We start from the raw sequence: 27555 nt of genomic DNA on the forward strand, positions 1-27555 counted from the left end.
TTTCATTAGAAGTGTGCCTAAACCTTCCCTGAATTGCAAGTCACCTGTAGAAAATTATATGTATTTTTTTATTTGGTGAAAAATCCACACCTCAAATAGCACCAAAATATAATAATGGTAGAATGTATGTAATGTGGCTTAAAATTAAAGTATTTATATGCTGTATTTAGCAATCTATTTTAAATATTTTATAAAATCTAGTAATCTGTTGACAGTCACTAACAGCATTTGACCTACCCTCAAAGAAAACCCTCAGAATATCTAACACAAGCTCATCTTATGTGTATGTTAGTTGCTCAGTCATGTCCAACTCTTTGCAACCCCGTGGACTGTAGCCCACCAGGCTCCTCTGTCCATGGAATTCTTCAGGCAAGAATACTGGAGTGTGTAGCCATTCCCCTCTCCAGGGGATCTTCTTGACCCAGGGATTGAACCCAGGTCTCCTGCATTGCAGGCAAATGCTTTACCATCTGAACTACCAGGGAAGCCTCAAAGAAAATCCTCAAAATATCTAACACAAGTTGATCATATATATGCACATAATTCACTGAGATTGTTGAATTACAGGCCTACCTATCTACCTAACTTCATACCCCCTGCCCCCAAATAAGTTACCAGTATAAATTAAAGGAAAACCTTAATCCCTTACTCATTTAATCTTCAATCAAAAGGAAAAGGAATTTAAAATATATAAGAAATTAATGCTTAAATTTATTCTTTTATTCATCATTTGACAAGAACAAAAAGCCAGCGGTAGTGTATGTGGTTCTTAAACATATTTCAGAGTCACAGATTTCTTTTGATATTCCGATGAAAAATAGGGACTCTCGCAGTAGAAAAAATGCATATACACATAACATGTAGAAAAATATTACATGTAATTTCAACCTCATACAGTCTCTGAAGCCCATGTTAAGAACCTTAAGAATAACTGAAAAGCTTCTTGCATAGTTAGGTAATCCTAGATTGTGATGTTAAACCAGCTGTAAATGATATATAATCAGTGTATAAATCTATTAGTGATATGATGTTTTCATTATCTTTTGAAAAGAAATTGGCACATAGGACTTTCTAGCTTGGCCGCCCTCATTCTTGACAAGTTTCACAAGTTTATCTCCCATAAGTATGTAAATAAGTTATCACCTGTAAATAGTAACTTATTCAAGTAAAACAATCATTCTACTTATCTATTAACTATATATTATAATCATAAGATCTTAGATTTGATAGAAGTCATTTCCTCATTAGTATTTTGTTCCATGTTCTATTTGAAATTAGACTTCAGGGTGTATAATGAACTACTTTAAATTTTGTGAAACACAGTAGAAATTAGATGAGTCATGTTTTTCTTCCACCCATAACCTACAGAACACATTTTATGAGGAAAGAAATAATCAAAGCTTCTAGATTCCATTTTCTAGATTTATCACTTACTGGCCATAGTTTTCTGTCTTATTTCTCTATTTGTAAATAAAGAATATAACTACCAAGTTCACCTTAAAATAGTGAACTATGAAGGCATGAAGTTTTTAGACACGAATCAAAGATATTAAGCAATAGTCTTCATATAAATAGTTCATTTTTTCCATATATACATATATGTATGGCATTTCTAATTTTCAATTTTACAACTTTCTTTTAAATATATTTATTTTCCCCAGCTTTATGGAAAAGAAACATTGTGTACTAAGAAATATAAGCAAATAGTATTTAAAAACTTTTATAATAGAAAATATAACTATTTTCTAAATAACCAGCTCAAAATAAAGCCTTCAGTATATTAGAAAAATATTGTAGTGATACAAAATTTTTATTGTGAAGTAGAGGCAGCTATGTATGTGTTAACAGATAAATTACATTGCTAAGCATTAGTAGATTCACATTTTTGTATTACATTCCTGTTGAAATTGGAAAGCTCATAGATCTCATTCTGGTTTTCTACTGTCACTAATATTAGGTATTTCATGGTTAGTCTCTTTTTTAGAATCTACCATGTTCTCATATCTTTCCCCACGATGTTTTTCCAGATATGGCCCCCAGTTAGCAGCTGGTCTGCAGCAGGTTGCAATGCGCTGAGAAGCAAAAAAAAAAAAAAAAAAAAATTATTATAGAGTGTTATGTCTTCTTGCTAACCAAAATGAAATAAGAATATAGAAAAGTAAAAAAGTGATCATCTAAATTCTTAATTGTCTACAGAAAAAAAAGATACTCAAATTTAACCAATTGTTAATAGAACTGTATTAACTACAAAGTCAAAATAACTGAGTATGTAAATGAGCTCAAAAGGAAGTGTGTGAACCCATTCAAGCAACAGTATCACTTCACATACTTTGATTGAATTTCTATCCTGGCTTTAGAGTAAGGGTTAGGTTAGGATCTAAACCAGTGTATGACTGGGAAGTTTCAAGAATCAAAGGGTAAAGCCATTCATCTAGATCCACTAAACAATGACCTAAATCTTGAATCCAGTCTGACTTCTGAGCCTACCTAGACATTGTCCTACTGAGATATCATAATCAACTCCATTCCCTCAGGCCTCCATGAAAGAGGGATAACTCAGGGTCTAGATTGGGTTCAAGGTCATTTACCAGACTTTTTTCCATTTCTAACATGCTATTATAGTATGTATTACAACCAGATGAAATTTTAAAGGTGAAAATTATAAAGGAAAAAGGTCAGTTGCTTTGTGTCATCTCAGTTCAATCCAGTTGCTCAGTCGTGTCCCAACTCTTTTGCAACCCTATGCACTGTAGTCCGCCAGGCTCTTCTATCCATAGGATTCTCCAGGCAAGAATACTGGAGTGGGTTGCCGCTTCCTTCTCCAGGGATAAAACCCATGCTTCATGTCTCCTGCATTGGCAGGCAGGTTCTTTACCCCTAGCACCAAGATACCATAACTTTTATGTGCTAAGCATTTTAATAGGGCTTGAGAATATGATATCAATCAAGACAAGACCCCTTCTTAAGCTTATAGTCTAGTACATGGAGACACAAAAATATACATCCAGTATAACACAATGTTATGCACATAGTAATAGGTAAATTGTATCAGGTATAAAAGTTACCTGAGGGGAATAGTGATTAATTTGATCTCATGTTCAAAATCTCATGTTCAGAATCTCATAACCTTCATTTTGATCATAAGTACTTTATATTATAAAGTATAAATAATATTAACATGCTTACTTGAAAGATGTTTCCTTTAGCTTGAATTATGTTTATGATAGCCATGATTGGAATCCAGATAATACAGAAAGTAATCATACACCAGCCTAGAGCAACTCCCCAGTTAGGGTATGGAATTTGACCATACTTAGGTCTACGAAACTGTATCACTGACCAGATCAAGATTGACTGTGAAAGTAAAATATGAAAAGAAAATGGTAAAGATTAGACTTTATTGCATTAATGGTTTCAGTTGTACTAATTATTAGCAGTTGTATTCCATTTCTTAGAAATAATTTATCAAAAACAATTAAGATGAAAATACATTCAAGGTGAGATAATCTGGTAAATAGCCAGAAAATCAAATTCTAAATGAACCAATCTAAATAACTTGTATTTGTCTTACAAAAATTAGCATTGATACAGATACTTGTACAACACACATTTCAGTAAAATACTTTACCATAAAATATATCTGTTGAAAGTAAAATAGTATCTGAGATTTATATTATTGAACTTTTAACTTTCACTTATAATAGCATGATTTTATTCTGTGCTATCTGGAGGAAGAAATATGGCAACCCACTCCAGTATTCTTGCTTGGAGAATTCCATGGGCAGAGGAGCCTGGTGGGCTATAGTCCATGGGGTTGCAAAGAGTTGGACATGACTGAAGTGACTTAGCGTTCTGTCCTGTAAGCTAGCCAGCATATCAGTTAGTTCAATGAGAATATAAAATACATTTTAGTGAACATGCTTTGTGCCTTGCTTATCAGTAGTTTCTATTTATTTCCCACTACACAGAGTACCCCTTACTCCACACCCAAAACGTACAGGCATTCACACATGGGTACATAGTTACCAAAGCACTTTCTTATTGAAAAAAAAAAAATGTTTGGGTAACACAGTGAATCTTAAAGATAAAAACATTTTAAGGCCAAGTTTTTTAAAAAGTATTTTTAAAAAACCCTACTAGACTGTTGCAGCATTAAAACTAATTATATAGAAATCTGTAAAGCAAACAAAATGAACAAAACCCCAAAATTCCTTTAATTTCATTACACTAAGTTTATTTCACAATTACCATAATTTCATATAATTGCAAGAGAATGGATGAGGGATAGTGGAGTCTAATATGTATGATTTTATACAAAATAGATGATAATGTATATCATTTAACATCTAATACCTTTGCATTTTAAAGTAAATCGAGTTGTCAAACCTAGAAATCAATGAAATTAGCTGGCTAAAATGTCTAGTTAGATCTTCTAAGTTGATAAAGGGCTTATTTTATTATGGAAACTTGTCAAATGAGGAAAACAATATTTAGTAGCACTGTCAAAGCCAAATAGTAAAAACACCCTCTAAAATAAAGTGTAGATCAAATTACATAATACCCTTTCCTAGGAAAATCATTGAAGCATGGAGGCAATGAGAACCAAAACTCATCCTCAATAAAGTTTCCCCCTGCCCCACCCCCACTATTATCTCTAGTGCATAGTAATTTTCTATCCCATAAAGTATTTACTTGGCATTCAGCCTTCTACTGTCCTGAACTGTTATTTAAAATTATTTTTTGCTTTCCTTCAGCTCCTGCTGCTCCTGCTGCTCCTAAGTCGCTCCAGTCGTTTTCGACTCTGAGCGACCCCATAGACGGCAGCCCACGAGGCTCCTCTTTCCCTGGATTTTCCAGGCAAGAATACTGGAGTGGGTTGCCATTTCCTTCTTCAATACATGCATGCATGCTAAGTCGCTTCAGTCGTGTCCGACTCTGTGTGACCCCATGGACAGCAGCCCACCAGGCTTCTCTGTCCACGGGATTCTCTAGGCAAGAATACTGGAGTGGGTTGCCATGTCCTTCTTCCTTCAGCTCCTAAATCGCACTAATTTTTAACATAAACTATTGCCTTTGTTGACACACGTGAGTTTTCATAATTTCAGATACTACTTTCCATAAAAAATATGAATTAATAACTGAGTATTGTTTTTTAGCAATTAGTATATTTAGATTGGATTCCTTGAAGGTGGAGACTGGGTCTTAAACAGAGAGGTTAAGAACATTTTACGTGGCTCAGCATATTTTTTAAGGAATGAGCAAATGACTCATTTTTAAAAATTTATTGTATTGAAAAATTTTAAGTATCTTGTCCTAGATACTTTTTAGGATACCTTTAAGTCTCAAATGATAAATGTTTAAGCCTATGGCCTCAGAAATAATGCGACAAAGAAAGGCACTGTAATTTCAGTCACTTGGAGACACCAGTCATGAAAAGTTGAAAATCATTTATTTTAAAATGATATTAATTTGCTTTATTGTATTTAATGTAAATAAGTCAAGTTTATCTTATAAATGTTTAAATATATATATTATTGATACCAGATTCATGGCATGTTAATACTTACCATTAAAAGGATAGGCGTAATGACAAACCAGCAAGTTCTCCACCATAGCCAGAATATCCACCTTTTTGCTCCAATCATCATTTCTATATCGTCAATAAACCTGTTCCCTCCTAAAAACAGCAATAAAGAGTGCATTCAGCCCTTACTCACACTTTCATTCATTAATCATTCTGGCTCTAAGTTATCTTTCTATGTCTAAACATTTTCCTGTACTATAGCAATGAAGCATATAATGCCTTTAACTACATTTTATTCATAAGAAATTTTTGCCCAGTATATTATACTTAGTTATTATAGTAGACATAATGAAAAGGAATAAAACTAAGTCATTTTAATAAAATGTGTAGATAATTCTGTAGTCACTATTTACCATAAATCCAGATGACTCCTATTATTTCCAGTATAGCTGCAATCAAAATGCCCCATCCAGCACAGAAGTGGTCAATCAGATTAACCCAGTATATTCCAGCCTACCAAAAAAAAAAAGTCAGTTACTTTTAAATATAGTTTTAATTACTTTTATGATTGATGAGGTACTCAGATTGAATCTACTAATTTGATTTTAACATATGCTCCTTGGTTTCACCTCTGCCAAAATATAAAAGGGGAATGTTTCAAATGTAAACACAAATTGGGCTTTAAATATCTCAAACAGGCTGTACCTTTTATTCTATACTGAGTCCCTATAAAAAAAATAAGCATTTAGAATAGTTAATTATGAAATTGAAAGGTAGTGTGCTCTTTTGTAGCTGCCAAGAAATACAGCCTATGTTCAAAGTCTGTAACTATTGTAATTGGGGAAATTGTCCACTATTGGGTTCCCCCTGCCAAATTATACATGCTATTGAAATTGTGTTATGATGGGAAAAGAATCTGGGTTAAAACTCAGAAAATCTTGAAGTCTGTACTAAACATACTCTTAAACCATGGCTTCCTCATTTAGATTATAAAGTACATTCCAACTAATATTTTGTCTATGAAAAAATACTGTAGTATACCTGAGTCACACAGATGAGGCCAAGGAAAAACAAAACCAAGCAGCAACCCAAAGTTATGGGAGCCCTCATTTTCTTCATCACTTTGGGAAATAAATCTTGAATTGTCGTGGTAATTGTTTCTTCAGAAGGAAAAAAATGACATGTAAACTCATTTGCCAATAATTTTAATCATAGAAATCAACTTCTATTAATAAAATTTACAAATATATGTTGAGAATATACTCTGGGCCCAACTTCTTGCTTTTAAAAATCCATAGGGTCCTTTCTCTTGGCAGTCACCACTTATCAGTTCTGATAAAAAGAAATCAAATACAACTCTATTTGTTGTTTTTGGTCTGTTTTGTAAGGTTTTTCATTGGTAGCAATTATAAGGTAATAGTTCCCTGAGGGCTGAAGATGTTGAAAGAGGGTTATAGGAAAGGAAGAATTTTAGTAGAACTTTTAAATAAGGTGAATTCACATGGAGACAGAAAGGCCTTCTAGGTTTTTAAGAAGTAAATATGTTCATGAAACAAGGTACTGGCTAAAAGTACAAGGATATATGAGTAAAAGATTAAGAAACATGTTTGAAATTTTTGGAGGGCTTTGAAAGTCAACTGGAGGAGGCTGGATTTTATCCTATAAATTATTAAAATGTTACAGTGTGATATGACAAACACTGTTTCAGAATTTTTAGTTGTGTACCCTAGGGCAGGAGGAGAAGGGGATGACAGAGGATGAGATGGTTGGATGGCATCACTGACTCAATGAACATGTGTTTGGGTGGACTCCGAATATTGGTGATAGATAGGGAGGCCTGGTGTGATGCAGTTCTTGGGGTCACAAAGAGTCGGACACGACTGAGTGACTGAACTGAACTGAACTGAACCCTAGGGAAAATTCCTATGTGTAAAGAGAACCATATGTAAGAATAATTACTGCAGCAGTGCGTGTAACCACTACAATATTGTAATTAGCCTCCAATTAAAATAATTTTAAAAAATTGTAAATAATCCAAATGCCCATAATTATGGTAACAGATTGTGAATTAACTTGGTGACTCAGATGGTAAAGAATTTGCCTGCAATGCAGGAGACTCAGGTTCAATCCCTGGGTTGGGAAGAGCCCCTGGAGAAGTGAATGGCTACCCACTCCAGTATTCTTGCCTGGAGAATTCTATGTACAGAGTAGCCTGGCAGGCTAAGTCCATGCACAAAGTGTAGCAAAGAGTCAGACATGACTGAGCAATTAACACATGTCTGTGTATCAACATGGATTCATAATACATATAAAGAGCAACTGTCAGAATGGTATGTATGCTATGAAACTTCCCATTTATGTGAAATTTAAAAATTCTATCTTATTTATGGATACATATAAAATGTACACAAATAATTTATATAATCCATGGTGACAGTTGCTTTCTAGGAAGGAAGAAATGTGAATTGTATTAGGCAGAGAAACATAAAGGACTTCAAATTTATCTGTAACAGTTTATTTTTCTAAAAAAAATGTCTGAAGCAAACATAAAATATTAATGTCTGTTCTTTTTGAGTATCTGATACATGAATATGTTGTATTTTTCCATATTTAAAATTTAAGTTAAAAAGAATTTTCAGAAAAATCATTCTGAGAGTAAAAACTAGACGGGGGCAACAAGGGTAAGAAAATAATGTTTTGAAGTAGAGTAAAATATGAGAGGGATATGTTAACATTGGGAGTATTACTTACCAATGGAAGCGAACTGAGAGTCAAGACCCAAAGTCAAAAGCATGAAAAAAAATAATACGGACCAAAATGGCCCACCTGGGAGTTGAGCTAAAGCTTCTGGATAGGCAATGAATGCCAAATCAAAACCTAGGAAAAATTAATGGAATGCAAATTAAAGAAATTCACATATTTGAACATTTTTCAATGTAAGATACTAGAAAAATCTCAATTTGGCAAGCCAATGGATAATATACATTCTTTAGCAACTGTTTCACTATCACTTTTTAAAAGTGTTTATGTAGGTTGTTCTATAATATGATAATGTAAACGTGTTATAAATTAAGCTAGTGAGATAAATTTTGTAAATAGTACTTTTCCCACATAAGAAATCTTAACTATATCACTGATGTTTAGCTGATTTTATTTTTTTAATTAATGAAGAGCAGCTGTCTTAAACTCCAGTCAACTCTCTTTCCAATGTTTACCCAATGTCACAATATGTAGTGTCATTTATTTTTTTCACTGTACATTTCACAGCTGTGTAGTGCCAACTTATTTTTTATTGAAGTATAATTGATTTACAACAATATACTGTTAGTTTTGGTATACAACATAGTGATTCTGTATTTTTGCACATTATACTCCATTATAGGTTAATACAAGATAACAGGTATAGTTTTAGTGCCATTTAAATTATTATATGGACACCTGAAAGATTGTATGTAATAAAACTATAAATTGAATCTTATTTTCTATTTGATGTATGTTGCCTTTAAAGACACTTGTTAACATTTTTTAAATCATATTATATGATACTTAGTTTAAGTATTTTAAGTGTCTCCAACCTCCCAGGGGACTGGCCTAGACTTCAGGAGAATTCACTTCTAGCCTAGGCTCTATCACTTCCTAATTATTTGATCTTCTGCAAGACATAACATTTCTATGCTCAGTCCCATCCTCTGTAAATGAGGAGCTGGACACTATGTGATCTTCAAAGTCCTTTCTAGTTCCAACATTCTATTCTCATTCATCAATCTCTTCACCAAATGATACTAACAATAAATAGAAATTTAATAAGAAAAACCAACTTAAAAGAACCCTAGACTTCTGTTCTTAAGAGTCTTCAAAAGTGAAAGTGATAGTCGCTTAGTTGTGTCTTTGCGACCGCATGGACTGTAGCCTGCCAGGATCCTCTATCCATGGAATTCTCTGGGCAAGAATACTGGGTAGCTTGTCCCTTCTCGAGAGGATCTTCCCCACCCAGGGATTGAACCTGGGTCTCTTGCATTGCAGGCGGATTCTTTACCGTCTGAGCCACCAAGCCAGATAATTAAAGCATCTCTAGTTAATGTCTTTAAAGTTAAGACGTTCATTAATCAGATTCCTTTAAAGCTGAACACAGCTGTATACTCAGTCAGTTGGGTTTTAATCTATATGACATTTGTGCATTTTAAAAATTAAAAAAAATCAGATCTAATAGTGTAATTGTACATGGATTAATTTTCATATATAGTTTCACATATTCATATATATATTAATACACATGTATATATATGTGTCATTATATACATACACGCACATGAAGATAATGAATGTAAAATGCATAGTGTGATGCCTAATACTTGCAATTGTGCAGTAAGTAGTTCACATTAACAGTAAGTAGTCCATATTAAGCACGAAACAAAATTTGGAAAAAGCTTTAAACAATTGTTCTATAATGTAGCCTTGTTTCTCAGATCATCTAAGAATTATTATATGATTGAAACAACCAAGTTATTTAAGATGAAATGAGAAAGAAAACTCAATACCCTAAATCTTGAGTGCTTTAATTGCTATAAAGTATATCAGTGTTTCTTAGATGAGCTATATAGAAGCTATATATAGCACTACATACCTGATTTTACAACTTGTGTGACTTCCTTTCCAGATATATGAGCCATGTGTCCCAATATAGAAAAAATAGCAAATCCAGCGAACACACTAGTAAGGCAATTTGTCACACAAACTACAATGGCATCTGAGTAGCAGTTGTTCTTGAACTTATTGTAAGATGATAAGGCAACCAAACCACCCCAGGCAACTGACAGAGAATAAAATATCTGTGTGGCAGCATCTTTCCAAACCTATAAAAGAAAATAATATTTAAAAACACAGTCTTAATTTTTCATTTGTATAAAATATTTCATATATATAGGTGAATAACTTATAAAAACAAAACAAACACCTAAATACCCACTACTGAGCTTAAGAAATAAACTGTTGCTAGGCTATTAAAGCCTCCCTGTGCTCCTTCCTGATTATATCACACTTCCAACTTCAGTGGTAACTGCTATCCTGACTTCTGTGTTTATCATTTCTCTGGTTTTCTTCATATTTTTACTATCCTAAACAATATGGCATTTAGCCTTGCATGTTTTTGAGTTTATAGAAAAGTTATCTTAATGCATGTAAACTAATACAACCTGCTTTTTCCATTCAGTAGTATATGAGATTTATCCATTATCAATTTGAACCATATGAAATTTCAATTCAACTAAATATTGCCAAATTATTCTCCAAAGTGGTTGTATCAGTTTGCACTCCCACCAGATGGTATGAGAGTTCTCACTCCCCCACATCCTTGCCAACATCAATCAGAATTTTGAATACTGTCCAAACTAATGGCTGTGAAATGAGAGTGTTGATAACCTTAAATAATTTATAAGGCTTAACATGTTTTTATTTGTTTATATTCTATAGTTTTTTTTTTCCTGTGGAATTCCTGTTCACATATTTTGCCAATGTTTTGTTTGGGTTATTTGTCTTATTTGATCTGTAGGAATTCTTTATGTAGTCAGATTCTAATCCTTTATCTGTTATACATCTTAATTTTTTCTCCCAATTTGTGGCTTTTTCCCCCCTCTTAACACTGTGTCCTTTGATGAACCAAAGATTTTGTTTTAATGTAGCTGAAGGTATCTATCTTTGATTTTTACGAATTGTCCTTGATTTCTCTGACTGAAAAAAAGAATCCTTAGCCCAAGGTCATAAAGCTACTATCCTATATTTTCTTCTAAAAGACTTAGTTTTGCTTATTATCCTTAAGTTTAATTCACCTGAAATTGAATTTAATGGATATTAAATTAGAAATCCAAATACATTGTTTTCTAAATGAAATATCAATTGAAGATAATTGATATTATCCATTGTATTGTTTGGATATCAATTGTATCAATTGGATAGTTCATCCCTTTTCCATTGATCTGTATCCCCACCTCTGCCACATATCAAGTTCCATATGTTCACAAATCTGTTTTTGAGATTACTGTTCTGTTCCATGAGTCTGTATGTCTATACCTATGCAAAAGCATTATTTTAGCATTATTATTTTAGCATTAGCATTATAATACCATTTCACACCTGGTAGGACAAGTCTTCCTCATTTCTTAAGAAATGCCTTGCTTTTTTGCATAAATTTTAGAATAAATTTTCAGGTTCTATGGAAACTGTGCTGGGAATTTGATTGGAATTCTGTTTACTCCACATATCAACTTGGGGACAACAAAAACATATTCTTAACAAGGATAATACTAGGGAGTTTTTAAAGGATGATGATACATTTAGATATCCCTTCAATCATCCAGTTCTCTCATTCCATGTTTTGATTAGAGCCCCATGTAGCTGGCCTCATCTCTTTAAGCAGTGCTCACACTCTTCATCTAATTCAATCCCTTTATCTTTCCCCCTTTCACAATTTACCCCTCCTGTGTCTTTGCTAAAGGGCAATAATTAGTCTTAGAAACTAATCTAGGTAAATCCATCTTAATAGTGAAATTCTATAGATATACCATTACTCTGAAGAAAAATCTAATTATGGAGACTTCAAATAATAGGACTGGCATATATGTAGGCAAAAGTGTGTTTTTAGTCCATCTGAAAATATGATTGGTCAGTGGAAGGCAGGCCATGTTAACATGGTGACTTAACAGTTCTAGCTCTGGAATCGAAAAGAATGAAGTCTAAATCCAATACCTCTCACTTTCATTAAATTTGATTCATTTAAAATCTTCAAGCCTGTTTCATCATGTGTAAAATGGAGATGATGATGATAAAAATAGTAGTAATAACTATGTGTCCTAAGAATGATGTGAGAATTAAATGAGATAACATTTACAAAGTAATTAATAGGATAGTCAATGATAGCTATTATGTTTTTATGGAAAAGAAATATAAACTGATACTCAGTTTCATTTGTGGAAGTTAAAAACAATAATTTTCTCCTTGAAAGTTATGTAATCTATTTCCAAAATCAATAGAAATAAAGTTGTTAGGAGTAAATAAATATTTACTAGGTCTTCAGCTTGATATTAGATGATTATTATACTATAATTGCTTTTATAATGGCAGGAAGCCAGTAGAAAGTAAAATGGATGGATAAATAGATGGGTGGGTAGATAGATGCATAGATAGACAGCTAGATCATGGTTATTTCATTTATACATTTAACAATTGGTTATATTTAAGTGGTGACTCAGCAGTAAAGAATCTGCCTGCCAGTGCAGGATATGCAAGAGACTCAGGTTCGATCCCTGGGTCGGGAAGATCCCCTGGAGAAGGAAATGGCAACCCACTCCAGTATTCTTGCCTGAGAAATCCCATGGACAGAAGAGCCTGGAAGTCTACAGTCTATGGGGTCACACAGAGTCAGACATGATTAGTGACTAAACAACAACAACAAGATAAGAAAATCATGTGAAAAATAAGATGCACTCATTTCTTAGGCAGTTGTACATATCAGGTTGGCCAACCCAAATGAACATTTTGGCCAACCCAATATTAAGAGATGAACATGCTTTTATGTTAGTCTCTCAGCTGCTTTGACTTGATACATTATGCATGCATATGTAAGTGGGGTGAAGGGGTCTGGAGGTGGTGTGGCAGGTCTCAGTTGTGTAAGAATGCTATGCTTACCATGAATGATATAACTAGGCTGCCTAGTTCCAAACATACTTATCATCTCTATACCTACCCATCTCATGGCTATATAGAAGACTATTAGTTTAGGGATTGCTGCTGCTGCTAAGTCACTTCAGTCGTGTCCGACTCTGTGCAACCCCATAGACAGCAGCCCACCAGGCTTCTCTGTCCCTGGGTTTCTCCAGGCAAGAATACTGGAGTGGGTTGCCATTTCCTTCTCCAAGTTTAGGGATTAGGAAATCTTAATTCAAGATGCACAAACAGGTGATGTAAATTTAACTAAATGTGAATCTTCCTGGGTCTCAACTTTTATCACTGTAGAATGAGGGAGTTAGTAAAACAATCACTGGAGACCCCTCTAGCTATCAATTTGTATGGTTCTCTACTCTCCTAGAGATATCAATAGAGTTCAAATATTTAAAGAAAAGGAAAAATACATACTTGTGATTGCATGCTTAGAATATAGATTGGAGAGGAATAAAAAACATCTAAGAAAAAATGTTCATTGCCAGCAAACCCAAAGAAGGGGTGAGGGTAGTGTTTGTGTTGGGGTGGGGAGGTAGGAGAATTAAATTGTATGTTTCATATAGAACTTTAGGTTTAGCTCTGATGTTCTAAAGATAATAGAGACACCAAAATACAGACCAGTATAAACTAGTCACATAAAAATTTCAGAATAGTCGCACAGAGCTATAAAGTCTAGGTTTCTGAGGCTTTAAAAGCCACTTAGAAGAATATCAAAGGAGCTTTTCCACTGTGCTCAAAGTTATGAGGTTTAAAGAAAATGAAGGATCCATTTCTTAGGAAAAATGCTGCATTTTACAATTATTTAGTGTTATATAACAGCAATAATTAAAATACTTGTATGCTCATTTATATAACAGTTTACCATTTCAAAGTATATTAACATATTATATCTTATTTAATAACCTAACAGAGAGAAGATGATGAATCCCAACTTCCATTTTATTTATTTCTTATCCATCGTCAAAAATGGTCTTCTACTTGGGAAGAGATTAACAAACAAGGTTAAAAAACGTGAGGCCCAAGAAAAATGAAGAACAAGCAGTGGCCTTTGGTACATCAAAGTATGTTAATCTCCAACATATAAACAATAAAAGTTAATAGTTCTAAAATGATTTAGAGTGATCAATTTAGATCAATGATTTAGAGTGATTTTTTTGTGATTACTACTGAGTGAAAATGATTTGGACACACAGAAGGTAACCAAAGGCTGGAGACTGACCTCTCAATTTTCAAAAAGGTAAAGGATGGATTTCCATGACTAAAAATTGATAAATTTGACTTGGTTATCAGAAACATTCTACAAAAAATAATTAAATATCCATATTGTAAGTATTTAGAACATAGCAACTGCTGAAAGGTAGCATGAGTTCCACAAAGAGTACCATAGCAAGCTAAAGCTAATATCTATTTTGGCTAATACTGCTAATATGATATTATAGTGTTTCTTGATTTTAATATAATGTGGGATTTTGCCTGACCAGAAGCTTAATGTGTTCTAAGAATGTGACATGACTACTAAAAAAGTGAAAGTGTTATTATGCTGTATCAATAGAAGGAAAGTCGATGGAGTACACTTACTGGCAATTCCCTCTGCAGTTAAAATTGTAAAAGATTTTATGTACATATGATACACATAGCCATTATCTGAAGACAGACTAATATTAAAAAGGGTTACCAATTCATATTCATGGCACATATTTATGTGTCTTGTATACAAGTAACAGTTTTGTTTACGGAATTCTTCATTTAAACTTTATGTTTTAACTTCAGAATATTAACTTTTGAAGACAAAGTTTATATTAGACCATTAAACCATGAACTGTAATCTTTAAATCTACTACGCGTTTATCTGGTAAGTTACATGCATGCTAAGTCACTTCAGTCGTATCTGACTCTTTGCAACCTCATGGACTGTAGCCCACCAGGCTCTTCTGTCCATGGGATTCTTCAGGCAAGAATACTGGAGTGGGTTGCCATGCCCTTCTCCAGGGGATCATCCCAACCCAGGGATTGAACTCACGTCCCTTATGTTTCCTGTATTAGCGGGCAGGTTCTTTACCACTAGTGCCACCTGGGTCATCAATTTGTGGGTATTTCATGCATGAAATATGCTTTTTCAAATTAATAAGCCCCAAATCCTTTTGGTCAAATAGGATCAGTTTGAATAAAATAACTTTAAAAATCCTGTTGCTAAAGATGACTGTCTCACTTCCAATAAGACAGCATTAGTGTCATGTTAAACACTTAAAATCAGGCATCCTAGTGGACAGAAACATTAATAACTTTAACTCCATATTCTTTTACAAGCTATTACATTACAACACTCTAGGTAATCAAAGATCTTCAGTATTGACTTTTAAGGTTTACCTCCTTAGATAATGTGAAATCTGAATTGTCTTACCTCGGCATCCTTAAGTTTTGCAAAATTTGACTGTGCTCCAATATAGTATGAAATGCCTTTTGCTGCACCTTCCAGAGTTGCCCCTCGAATCACCAGGATGAGTAGGACAACATAGGGGAAAAGAGCTGTAAAATACACCACCTACCAAGAACAACCAAAAGTTATTATTTTTAAAACTCATGGTATATAACTGTATACAAACAAAGTTACTAGACAGTTGAAATGTTTAGCTTATTAATGTCTGATAATAATAATACCAAAGTTGGCATAATTTCCTCTTTCTGTTTTCACCACTCTTCCAATGATCCACTTTCAAAACACTCTGATATATGTGGCAATGTTTCCCAGGTTTATGTTGTAAATAAACAATATATCAGCAGTGGTTATTTGAAATCCAGATGGAGTGCTTTCCTAAATGTATCCTAGTAAATGTTGGTAATTTCATCTCTGGTTCCTCTACCTTTTCCAAATCCAACTTGTACATCCAGAAGTTCAAACTACTATACAATTGTGTTCATTTCACATACTAACAAGGTAAAGTTAAAAATCCTTCAAGCTATCTTTCAACAGTACATGATCCAAGAATTTTCAGATGTACAAGCTGGATTTAGAAAAGGCAGAGGAACCAGAAAAAAATTGCCAACATCTATTACATAATAGTAAAAGCAAAGGATTTCAAGAAAAAAATATCTGCTTCACTGGCTACACTAAAGCCTCTGACTGTGTGGATCACAATAAATTGTGGAAAACTCTTAAAGAGATGGAATACTAGACCACATTACCTGCCTCCGGATAAACCTGTATGCAGCTCAAGAAGCAACAGAACCAGACATGGAACAATGGACTGGTTCAAAATTGGAAAAGGTGTACGTCAAGGCTGTGTATTGTTGCTCTGCTTATTTAGCTTCTGTTCAGAGTACATCATGCAAAATGCGAGGTTGGATGAAGTACAAGCTGGAATAAAGATTGCCTGAAGAAATATCAACAACCTCAGATATGCAGATGATACCACTCTAATGGCAGAAAGTGAAGAGGAACTGAAGAACCTCTTGATGAAAGTGAAAGAGAAGTGTGAAAAAGCTGGCTTAAAACTCAACATTCAAAAAATGAAGATCATGGCATCCGGTCCCATCACTTCATGGCAAACAGATGGACGAAAAGTGAAAACAGTGGCAGATTTTATCATCTTGGGCTCCAAAATCACTGTGGATGGTGCCTGCAGCCATGAAATTAAAAGATGTTTGCTCGTAGGAAGAAAAGCTATGACAAACCTAGACAGCGTATTCAAAAGCAGAGATGTCACTTTACCGACAAAGGTCTGTATAGATAAAGCTATGGTTTTTTCAGTAGCCATGTATGGATGTGAGAGTTCAACCATAAAGAAAGCTGAGCATGAAGAATTGATGATTTTGAATTGTGGTGCTAGAGAAGACTCTTGAGAGTCCCTTGGACAGCAAGGAGATCAAACCAGTCAATCCTAAAGGAAATCAACCCTGAATATTCGTTGGAAGGACTGATACTGAAACTGAAGCTCCAATACTTTGGTCACCTGATGCAAAAAGCCAACTCATTGGAAAAGACCCTGATGCTGGGAAAGACTGAGGGGAGGAGGTGAAGCGGGCGGCAAAGGATAAGATGGTGGATGGCATCACTGACTCAATGGACATGAGTTTGAGCAAACTCTGGAAGATAGTGAAAAATAGGGAAACCTGGCATGCTGAAGTCCATGGGGTTGCAAAAAGTCAGATGCAACTTGGTGACTAAACAACAAATGTCTGATAGGAGTGAAAATCACCTCTTGGTAAATTAGTGCATTAAGGTGGGAAAGAAAATGATTTTAAAGTAGTTTAAAAAGTAAACTTTTAACTGAAGTAGTTAGTCTATGCTCAATCCCAGAGAAGAAAGAAAATCTAGTAGTTGCCCAACTCTTGTGAAAGTTTTTAAAGTGAGTACTGGACACTTGACATTATTATCCTTAAAGCTACCATTAAGAGTGTTTGAGAGCACACGTATATACATGTGAACTGCTTGTATCCTAGATAACACATGGTTCCAGATGAGCAAACTGCCTTTGAGGCTAGCTTTTCATTAATGTGGATAGTTTCTTTTCTCTATATATGTCTTATGTTTGGTAATATGCCTAAGGAGACGATTTAAACAATCCCAAGACCAGTAAAAATTAATTGCCAGGGTAAATGGATTTTCATGGATTTTTCAATATTAACATCAAAAAGGAACCAAGGGTTTCAAAAATGTACAATCGCAACATTGTTTTGGAAAATTTCCACTGACTTTGTGATGTTCCCAGTATTTTTGTGATCTTAACAGTGTCTTATTACAATGTAGCAGTAACTGTGCTAGATATTGTATCAGGAACACAAGGATCGTATCCACAGTTATTCTTGTTCTCTGTCCTTATGGAAATTTCAGTCTGGTTGTTACAAACACACACATGTTTATTTTTCTGGGTATTGTACAGCTGCTCACAGAGAAAATTTCATGTTGTCCTCTGATATTGCCTCAGTGCTCTCTGAAAGTTTAAAAATAAAACAATGACATGGGAAATGTTTTTCAGAAGAGGACTTTCTGCTGAAAGAGGGTTCTGAGTCAATTTTGGCAAGCTTTAAGAGAACACTTGTATAGCTTTATTTTTTTCCTTCTCTCTCCAACAATGGAATAATGGGAATACTGACACTATTACCCTATATAACATATATAACAGGGATCTAGACTTTCCAAACCAAAACTTGTAACATATAATTTCACTCAAGATGCTTCTTTATTATAATAGGATGGAAATTTTAAAAATATACTCCCAAGCCTCAGAATGCTGTATCAGCTAGAAGGGTCCAAGTTTAGAGAAATTACACATCTAGTACTAATTTTTGCTAGTTTTATTTTTAATAATAGCAGTGTTATGTATTTTCTTAGAGTGAGGCTGCCTACTTAGAAAACTTTTCACACATTCGAAAGATCTCATGATAGAAAAAAACATGTATTTGATACCACTTGGCAATGAACTACAATGAAATTGGAAAACAGTAACATCACTGTCTAAGGTGTTTTCTAAATTACCTTTCCAGAAGACTTTATTCCTTTACATAGTGCTGCTCCAACTATGAGCCAAGCCAGAAGAAGACAAAGTGCTAAATACCAAACAATGACTCCAGTCTCATCCAGTCCACTTGACCGTTGGAGTGCCACTTTACTGAAAACACATATGTCCTTTGATTAACACACAATCATTCATCTTAATACATTGAATTTTATAATATCTTTCATACAGGGGAAGCTTCATGAGTATTTTACTAATACTCATACTAATTTGTATTTATTAATATTAATACAACATATTCATACTACTATTAATTAGTATTTATTAATGTTAATATGGCATCAATGTCATATGAGGCTTTTACTGATACAGTTGTATGGAGAGGCAAAAATAATTCAGTAAAAAGTCAGACTCAGAACATTCTGGTCAACTGCAGCCAATCCAAAATTTCAAATCATAGAATACAAGATCCAGTCATTCCTTTAGCTCTGATTTTCCCCTAATATTTCAAAACTCCTCTATGGAAAAAATTAAACTTACATCAGATTATTTTACTCATTATGGTATTTTTTCCCTCAAGTTAAAATGACAGAGAAGACATTTTAAATTGTATTAAATATTTTCGTATTCATCATAGTGTTAGTCACTCAGTCGTGTCTGACTCTTTGCGACCCCATGGACTGTAGCCCACTAGGTTCCTCTCTTCATGCGATTTTCCAGGCAAGAATACTGGAGTGGGTTGCCATTCCTTTCTCCAGGGTATCTTCCTGACCCAGGGATTGAATATAGACCCAGGGATCAAACCCAAGTCTCCTGCATTGCAGGCAGATTCTTTACCACCTGAGCCAGGGAAGCTCTAATTCATTATACTTGCTGTTATTATCAAGGCTAAATGGTCCCATTTTTATACCTTTTTCAAAGGCTTTCTGTAAAACTCCATGATTTCCACTAGGGATATATATAGATATAGGATTTTACTTCTTAGCTTGATGTTTAGAACATTTCAGGGGCCAAATTTTAAAAGGGTCACACAGAGCAGTAACATGGAGATGAGGAAAACTTCATTACAGCAATAGTCAAAGAAGTTATATAAGAGTAAAGAGCAGGTATACAGTAAAGAGATTAAAGACATCATTTAAAATTAATAAAAGCAAATATAACCCCAAACATCTATTTTGTCATATAACGACAACTATAAACAAAATGAACAATGAAGAATTTCAGCCTTAAATAACAATTCTGTCCCTAGTATTATTCATCACCCAACTGTTTATCATTAGAACTTGCTCATTATAGTCTAAAAATTGCATATTTTTCTTCAAAGCAATAATAAGCACTATATAAATCATCACTGACGACCTTGTGCCCATTTAATAACTAACTTATGAATGACAGTCTATTAGCTATGGGCTAATTTTGCAGGCTACTACTATTCACACAGGATAAACATTTGAGTCAAATGAAGTATAATTTGCTCATATGAGTTAAGAAAAGAGCTGATCAATATTTTATTGTTATTTATAAAAAAATTTTACTAACATCTGCTTAGGATGTAGATAATGTACTGTACTCACTTCCAATACTGTTCACTGGGAAGCTGCCCTGTCTGATAAACTTCACTTCCATTGATGCAGGTAAGATTGTTGGCGTCTACCCAGCTTTTATTCGCTTGGAAGATTTCATTTATGCTTGTATTCACATTACAATGTGTCACTAAAAATTAGAAAAAAAGAATACACACAGACATGTACTTAGTTTTAGAAGAGTGCTTTCCTGGAAATAAAGTTTAAATGGTGAAATACTTAAGGTACTGTCTAAATTGTTATTTATTGAATGTGGAGTAGAAATCTCACAAATGGAATAAGCCATGCACACTCAGCAACTTAAATTTTCTCTACTACTAAGCTGAGAGTGAGTATGAAAATATCTGCCCTTTTAAACAGTATGTGTTTTTATATTTACAGTATATTATATTTACAGTATATTTACAGTAACAACAACTGTAGAGTAATAGTCATTTCAATTGGGATTCAGTACTCTAGGGAAAGTTTCATATGTGAACTTATTTAACCTATATAGATAAATGACACCTTTAAATTCCTAAGAAGTGTTAAATCTGTATCAATTTATTCTCCAACATACACAGCCAATCCCAGTGGTAACAGTCTACAATATCGATGCTACATTATTCCAAAGACTAGCAATACTCACCATCTCCTGAACACTACTATGTATCATAAACAGTGATTTTCTCTCTTACCACTTTCCCATTTTCTTCCTTGTGCCACCCGAAACCTAGGTCTGCAAGAAGTACTCCAAGTAGTGGTTTAGCTTTACTGACTGCCCTCAGAAATTAACATATTGCATTAATCAACTTTCAAGTTATACATGATTTATTCTGATTTCATCAGTAACCTGTGGCTCACTTAAAGTTGAACCTCAATTTGTTAGGAAATGATTTAGGCCTTTAATCTTGTTAGAAAATATAAAAGAATGAATGATTCAGAGTTAACAATAAATAAATGAATTTTACCAAAAGGTGATCTGCTACAGTTTCCATCAGCCCAACTGACAGAACATTTTGACCATGGTAGTTCACGTTGAAAAGAAGCAAACAGGTAGTAAAGACTATAGGCAATTATGACATTATAATAGATTGTCACAAAAAGGGATATCAGGACCATTGTAATCCCCACACCTGGAAAAGAGAACAATTAAAAAAATAAGTGAAATTTCTTTTGCTAATTCATACAGCTGCATTCTCAATTTCCACAAAATCTCTTTTAAACTGAGAAAACTGTTTCAATGTTTTCTGTTTATTGGAGGGGTGGAAGACAGTACTGCTGTCTGAATAGCTTCTCAAAATTATTTTGATGATTGATTTTTTGAGACAGATTTTGAGTTGATCAGGAAAAGGTGCTAAGATTAAAGATCTATATTAAGCCACTGAATTCACAGAAAGAAAAACCATGTTCGTTACTCATTAAGTTTGTAAATTCTTGTCAGAGTGGGTACTATTAAAAAAAAAAAAAAACTATTCAAGCTCATATCCTATTCACTGACCAATACTCCCATCTTCATCTATAAACCAACATTTTGACAGATAGAAGATAAAGCCTCTGAATGAATGTCCTAAGGGGAAAATGTATAGCATTTCTACAAGTATATTTAAAGAAAATTCAGTAAATTGGTAATTATCTGAATTTAAACTTCTGAAATTTCTTTAACTCTCTAGTTTCAAAATGCAGCTTAGCATACTGAATATAACTCCTGTGTTAAAACTAACTTTTGAGGTAGCTTCCTTAGTATTCCAGCATGATAGTCTCTTCACCTCACTATAAATGTATTTTTGATGTTACATTGAAACTTTTACAAGTAGCTTTCAGCAGCTAGCATGTAACAAAAATGATATATAATCTTCAAACAGAAAGGTTGTTTGATGTTTAATAACAATCAAAGCATTTTCAAAGAAAAAAACGTTCCCAGTGTCCTATTCCATTAGGATCATCCAAGAAAAAAATAGTGACCTGCCCTTCAACTTTTCTGAATGAGGCATTGTAAAAGATATGCAAAAGCAGGAAGACAGATCCGCACACGAAGTAGAAGAAAAGCCAGAGCCATAAAGTTAACGCACAAGACTGTTTGCCAAGAGAATTCAAAAGGTGAAAATAGGAAAATAATAACAATTTCCTCATATCCTTCTTAACCCTGACCATATCTGCAGCCCAAGATAAAGAGAAATACATATTAACATTTGATTTCTAAATTTGATGGTGACAAATAAAAAAACAATGTATGTCTCTGCCTTTGAAAGTTAGTTGCTCAATTGTGTCCAATTCTTTGCTGCCCTATGGACTGTATAACCCCGGAGGTTCCTCTGTCCATGGATTTCCCAGGCAAGAATACTGGAGTGGGTGTCATTTCCTCCTCCTGGGGATTTTCCTGACCCAGGGATCAAACCTGCATTTCCTGCATTGCAGGCAGATTCTTTACCACCTGGGCCATCATGTCCAAATGTTAAATGCTTTCATCCACACAGTGAGGACAGCTATATGCAGGAACAAACCAATAACCACAATAAGGAAAACATTTTAATACTAACCTTGAAACAATGGAAGAATCCTCCAAACTGAAACTGGACCTAAGCTAGAAAATTGTCCCAAGGAGCACTCTAAGAAGAACAAAGGTAAACCAGCCAGGGCTAACATAATCACATATGGTATCAAGAAGGCACCTAGAAAAGGAAAAAAAAAAAAAAAAAAAAAGAACCAAAGTACTATTATATGCCCAAATCTTGATGGCACTTTGACAGCCAACACAACATTTTGAAAGCACTCTGATATAGTAGAGTCAGAGAGAACTGAGTCTGGGCTTCAAATCTGTGAGAAAGTAGTTGATTCTCTAAACCTTGGATTCCTCATCCGTGAAATGGGGATGTTGGTATTACCTAATGAGGTTGTTGTGATTATTAAAAACAATAACCTATAAAAAGCAATTCAAAGAAGTTGAATGATCATAGGCTTTGGAGACAGATAGACCGAGGTTTATATCCTGGCTTCATCATGTACTAGTTATGTGACCTGGGGCAGTTTATCTAACCTCTCAATCTTGGGTTCCTCATAAATGGGAAGAGTGATGCCAACTCATCAGTTTGTGGTAACGGTTTAATCACAGAGCCTATGTGAAAACACTTCACAAAATGGGCAGGCACATAGTATATGTTCAAAGCTAGTTTCCCTCCTCTCTCCTTGAAAAAAAAAAAACAATCTGCTTTTAAGACTTAGGGTTTAAATGTTAAATGTGGTTCAAAGTAGAAGCTATTTCAGTTAAGTTCATTATTCTCCACATAGTCATGTGTTAAAAGGAAACATTATTTTTGGTAGAAGAATCTTGAACCCTAAAGATGCATTCAGAATTAACATTCAATTTCATAAGGACCAATTCTACATTTAGATTATTCAGTCCCATTTTTGTTTTTTTGTTAAACCTTTTATTATTTTACGTTTATTCTGTCTACTTTTAGGGCATACAATTTATTAAAACTTTGACCAGATTTTTGGTAGAAGAATATTAAATTTATTGTTTAAGTATTCTAGAAGTCTTAAATTAACACTGTTTAATAAGAAAATGTGGAGATAAGTGAGTAAAATAGACTTTGGGTTGGATTATGTACATTTTTTCTTCATATAGTTTTCCCATTATGATACTGTAACATCATACCTGGGGATTACATTTTTTTCTAACCCTAAAAATATTTTTTACTAAAAATAAGACAATAAAGTACTTGTTACATCCAAGTCACTAGTCACCAGAACATAGGGACAAATATGTTTTTACAGATGTTGCAATGTACATACCATCATTACTATGACTAATAGAAGTTTAATTCCTACCAATGGTAAATATGAAGAAAAAGTAATACAAAATATCTGTTTGAAAAACAATATGCAATGTTTTGCTAGCCCAGTGTAAACAGGTTTTTAGACACATACAAAAAACAATTTTCCTCACTCTTACAGATGGCTTTTCACCCATTATATTATTATTATTAATAACAACCATAACTGGTAGATTATCAATTGGTCAAGTTATCATCAATGGTCAAATTGTTAACACTACTGACCTAGACCCTAAGGTAGTCTGATACTTCTCTTTCTTATAGTGTTAAAAAGCACCTAAAGATAAAAATGATTCCAGATTTTAGCAACAGTCTTTTAAGCCTGACCATAAGTTTAAATATAATCTATTAACATTTGACAAATTTGAATTTCATGTTCCTGTTCTACCCTTGGGCAAAAAAGAGAAAGAAGCAATTGAGAGAGACTAGATCATTCACTACTCAAATGATGTGATCTTTAAAAAATGAGAGCCAATATGATATGCTAATTTTTAGAGGAAACAGTGAGAGAGGTAATAGCATACAATAAAATAATGCCATTTTGTTTCAGCTAAGTTTAAAAATTCTATATTAAACCTAGTTTGATATAATTCCTAGAAATCTATAGTAAGTACTGGCCCTTTATGACATCAACTCCCAGGGTATTTCTTAATTTAAACCTGAACATAAGGGGCTGAAAAGGAACCTGAATGCTTTTCTCTACTACACTGACCTTAGGACATATGATTCCTGACTCATCTTCCAGCTCAAATGTATACTAAACTTTTGATTAAACAATGTTGGCTCTAGATAGGGTAATTTATGGCACCAAAACTTCAAGTGTTTGATAAACAGAGCTCCTTTCTTAAATCTCTGAAGGACAACATGAATGTTTTAATATAACCAATTAATAAGGAATGTAAGATTGAAATATCACCACACAAAATCCTATTGTACCAAGAAAAATAATTACAGTGGCATAGTTTCACTGGTATCCAATTTTGAAATATAAGGGAATGTCACCTCTACACTTCTAATAGGACTTGTAATTACAAGTAAATAAATATGGTGTAAGTGAAAAGTTGTTTCAACATTACTAGAGGATTGTGCAATTCATTCTGTTTCCTTTTGGGTGTCACTTCAGAGTTATTTTTTTCTCCTTGTTCTAATTGAGTCTTCTTTAGTGATCTATGAGGTATAAACCATACTGTTTTATAGAAATTAAACACCTAGCCTTGAATTAAATTCTATTGCATTTTAGAAGGATCTTCTACCTGGTCAATCCAATTTGGAGTATATGTAACTTATATTGCAGCTTAAAGTACAAAACCTTTAATTAATTTTTAATCAGTTCTTTCCACACTTAAGTTTCCAAAATGTAATGCCTTATTTTATTTAAGCAAATGGTTTATTTGAATTTCTTATTAGAATGGGAATTCCCTGCCTTTTGCTTAGATTCAGCAATAAATTAGGCAAAACACAACTTGAGTCCGAACACATTATCATAGGAACATGTATAAATTAAGAAGAGTAAGAAAAAAAAAAAAAGAAAGAAAAAAAAAAAAGATTGCATGGGATTTCAAATGAGAAATCAGAAGTGCTAAATATGCAACTTTTATCAAGTTTATATCTGAAGATCTTATGAAACCAGCTTTCTAACTTGAGCTAGAAAACCATGGTCTAATAATAAAATGCAGTATGCTCGTTTCCCATCCTCCCGCTAACCCATATTATCATATACCTTTCCTTAGGTCTTAAAATATCATCAGAGGCCATAGAGCACCTCCCTTAAAACTGAAGGGGAAATAAATTGGGGGGTGGGTAGTACCTCCGCCATTGTTGTAGGTCAAATAGGGGAATCGCCACACGTTCCCCAGTCCCACTGCATATCCAACCATAGATAAAAGATAATCTGATTTTTTGGACCAGTTACCACGCTCCTGGTTCTCATCATTTTCATTAACATGAAGATTCTCGGGGGCAACCTCAGCATTCTAGAAAAAGAACAATATCAACAGCTTATTTTTCTATTAAAAATTAAACAGAAGCATAATTTCAAAAATTCATAGAGTGACAGTGAAAGAGAGAAAGACATACACAGACAGGCAGAGATAGAGAGCAATGAACCCTGAAAAACCTAGCCAAAGAGAATGTTTTCCAAAGCTAGTGACACCTCTGTGCATGGCTGCTTTTAAAATGAAAAAAAAAAAAAAAAAAAAAAACTCTGTAGATGGATATTTTCACTAGTTCTTTGGGTTATATCATCCAAATTTTAGTGAAAAGGTTACATGTGGCACCCAGTATAAAAGGCAAATGAAGATGGGCAAATAAAATTTCAAGTACAAAAGTCTTAAAGATGAATTAGATAAAATCAACACTCTTGAAATTGGAGGAGCTCTTTGAAAAAAAGTTTCAAATATAGATTCCACTTTAAAAAAAAATCATAGACTCTTTTTCATACTGGCTGATAGTTTTGATGTTTGGAACTGTCAGGGAAGTTTGAGTTCCTCTCCATATCTTGGAGAGTAAAATCAGTGCTTTTCTGAAAGCCACAAAATAATATTCAGACAAATTCTCATGTCCCATCAGGTGGAACAGCACTCTCTCCACTTTAGAGAAGAGGGAAGGGTTCCCTCAGGTCAGGTCATTTTCTTATTTCCCTTCAACCTATGGACACAGTCCAGATAGGGACAGAACACAGAAGGTGGTGGGCACACCCAAGGCAGATGATGAGGCGACCCTAGGTCGTCTAGCTACCAGAGTAAGAGCTGTCCTGTTTCCTCTCCTATATGGGGACATCTCAGTCACACTTGAAAGCATTTGAACAGAAATGTGGTAAACAGAATAGCCAAAGAGAGCAAAAACTGAGATTTGCCTCTCTTTAAGTTTTCCCTTCCCAAGCCCTCCACAGGTCCGCAGCTCACAGACTCCTACCTCCTTCCTTCTGCACTTGAAGAAGCTCAGACACTTCAACTTGTCCATGGTTCACTGGCTCCCTGGGCTGCTCCGCCTGTCTCTCAGTCTGGCCGAGCTTGACTGGTGACGGATACACACTCCCCGGTCACTAGCTGCCAGAGTGAGCCACCTTGCCCAGGGGTGGGACCATTTATGGAGGGAAGCTCCCTCCTCCCCCGCCTGGTTGCCCTGTCATGTCAATTACCGGAAGGGACTAAAGTGAGGCTCCGGTTTTTCCCCAGGTAAGCTGGCATGTAGCAATCCCCTGCCCCGGCCCCGGGAAAGGGCTGGGCTGTGAGACAGCGGAGCAGTCGGAGCCGAGATGACTGACAGCCTTTGACTCAGAGCCTGGCAGCTGCCTTTGCAGTCTCTCCTCCTGTCCCGGGTTCCCTGCTTCCTCGTAACCTCTCAGTCTGGTCTCTGTCCTGGGGCCAAGTGCTGATCTCTCCCAGTGCCTGAGGCAAAGAAGGACATGGTCTGTGGGGTTCATTCTGTTCCCCAAGATTCTCTTGAACAGACTGTACTGTCCC

The 27555-nt window shown here is 34.5% G+C and overlaps 1 protein-coding gene across 1 annotated transcript; it reads right to left on the minus strand.

Annotated features, from left to right (window-relative positions):
* Positions 1-738: 738 nt before the first annotated feature.
* SLC6A14 (solute carrier family 6 member 14) lies at positions 739-27242 on the minus strand. The gene is made up of 14 exons (XM_065915667.1): positions 27005-27242; positions 25899-26064; positions 22796-22927; positions 21227-21391; positions 20268-20406; positions 18714-18846; positions 15639-15779; positions 10149-10377; positions 8276-8401; positions 6566-6684; positions 5938-6037; positions 5568-5677; positions 3187-3354; positions 739-2072 (listed from the first exon to the last, which is right to left on the minus strand). Exons 1-14 carry the CDS (start codon positions 27050-27052, stop codon positions 1926-1928), a joined length of 1923 nt encoding a protein of 640 aa, XP_065771739.1. The 5' UTR covers positions 27053-27242; the 3' UTR covers positions 739-1925.
* Between the last annotated feature and the right edge of the window lie 313 nt (positions 27243-27555).

Source organism: Muntiacus reevesi, chromosome X, assembly GCF_963930625.1.
Source record: "Muntiacus reevesi chromosome X, mMunRee1.1, whole genome shotgun sequence".
NCBI classification, from domain to species: Eukaryota; Metazoa; Chordata; class Mammalia; order Artiodactyla; family Cervidae; genus Muntiacus; species Muntiacus reevesi.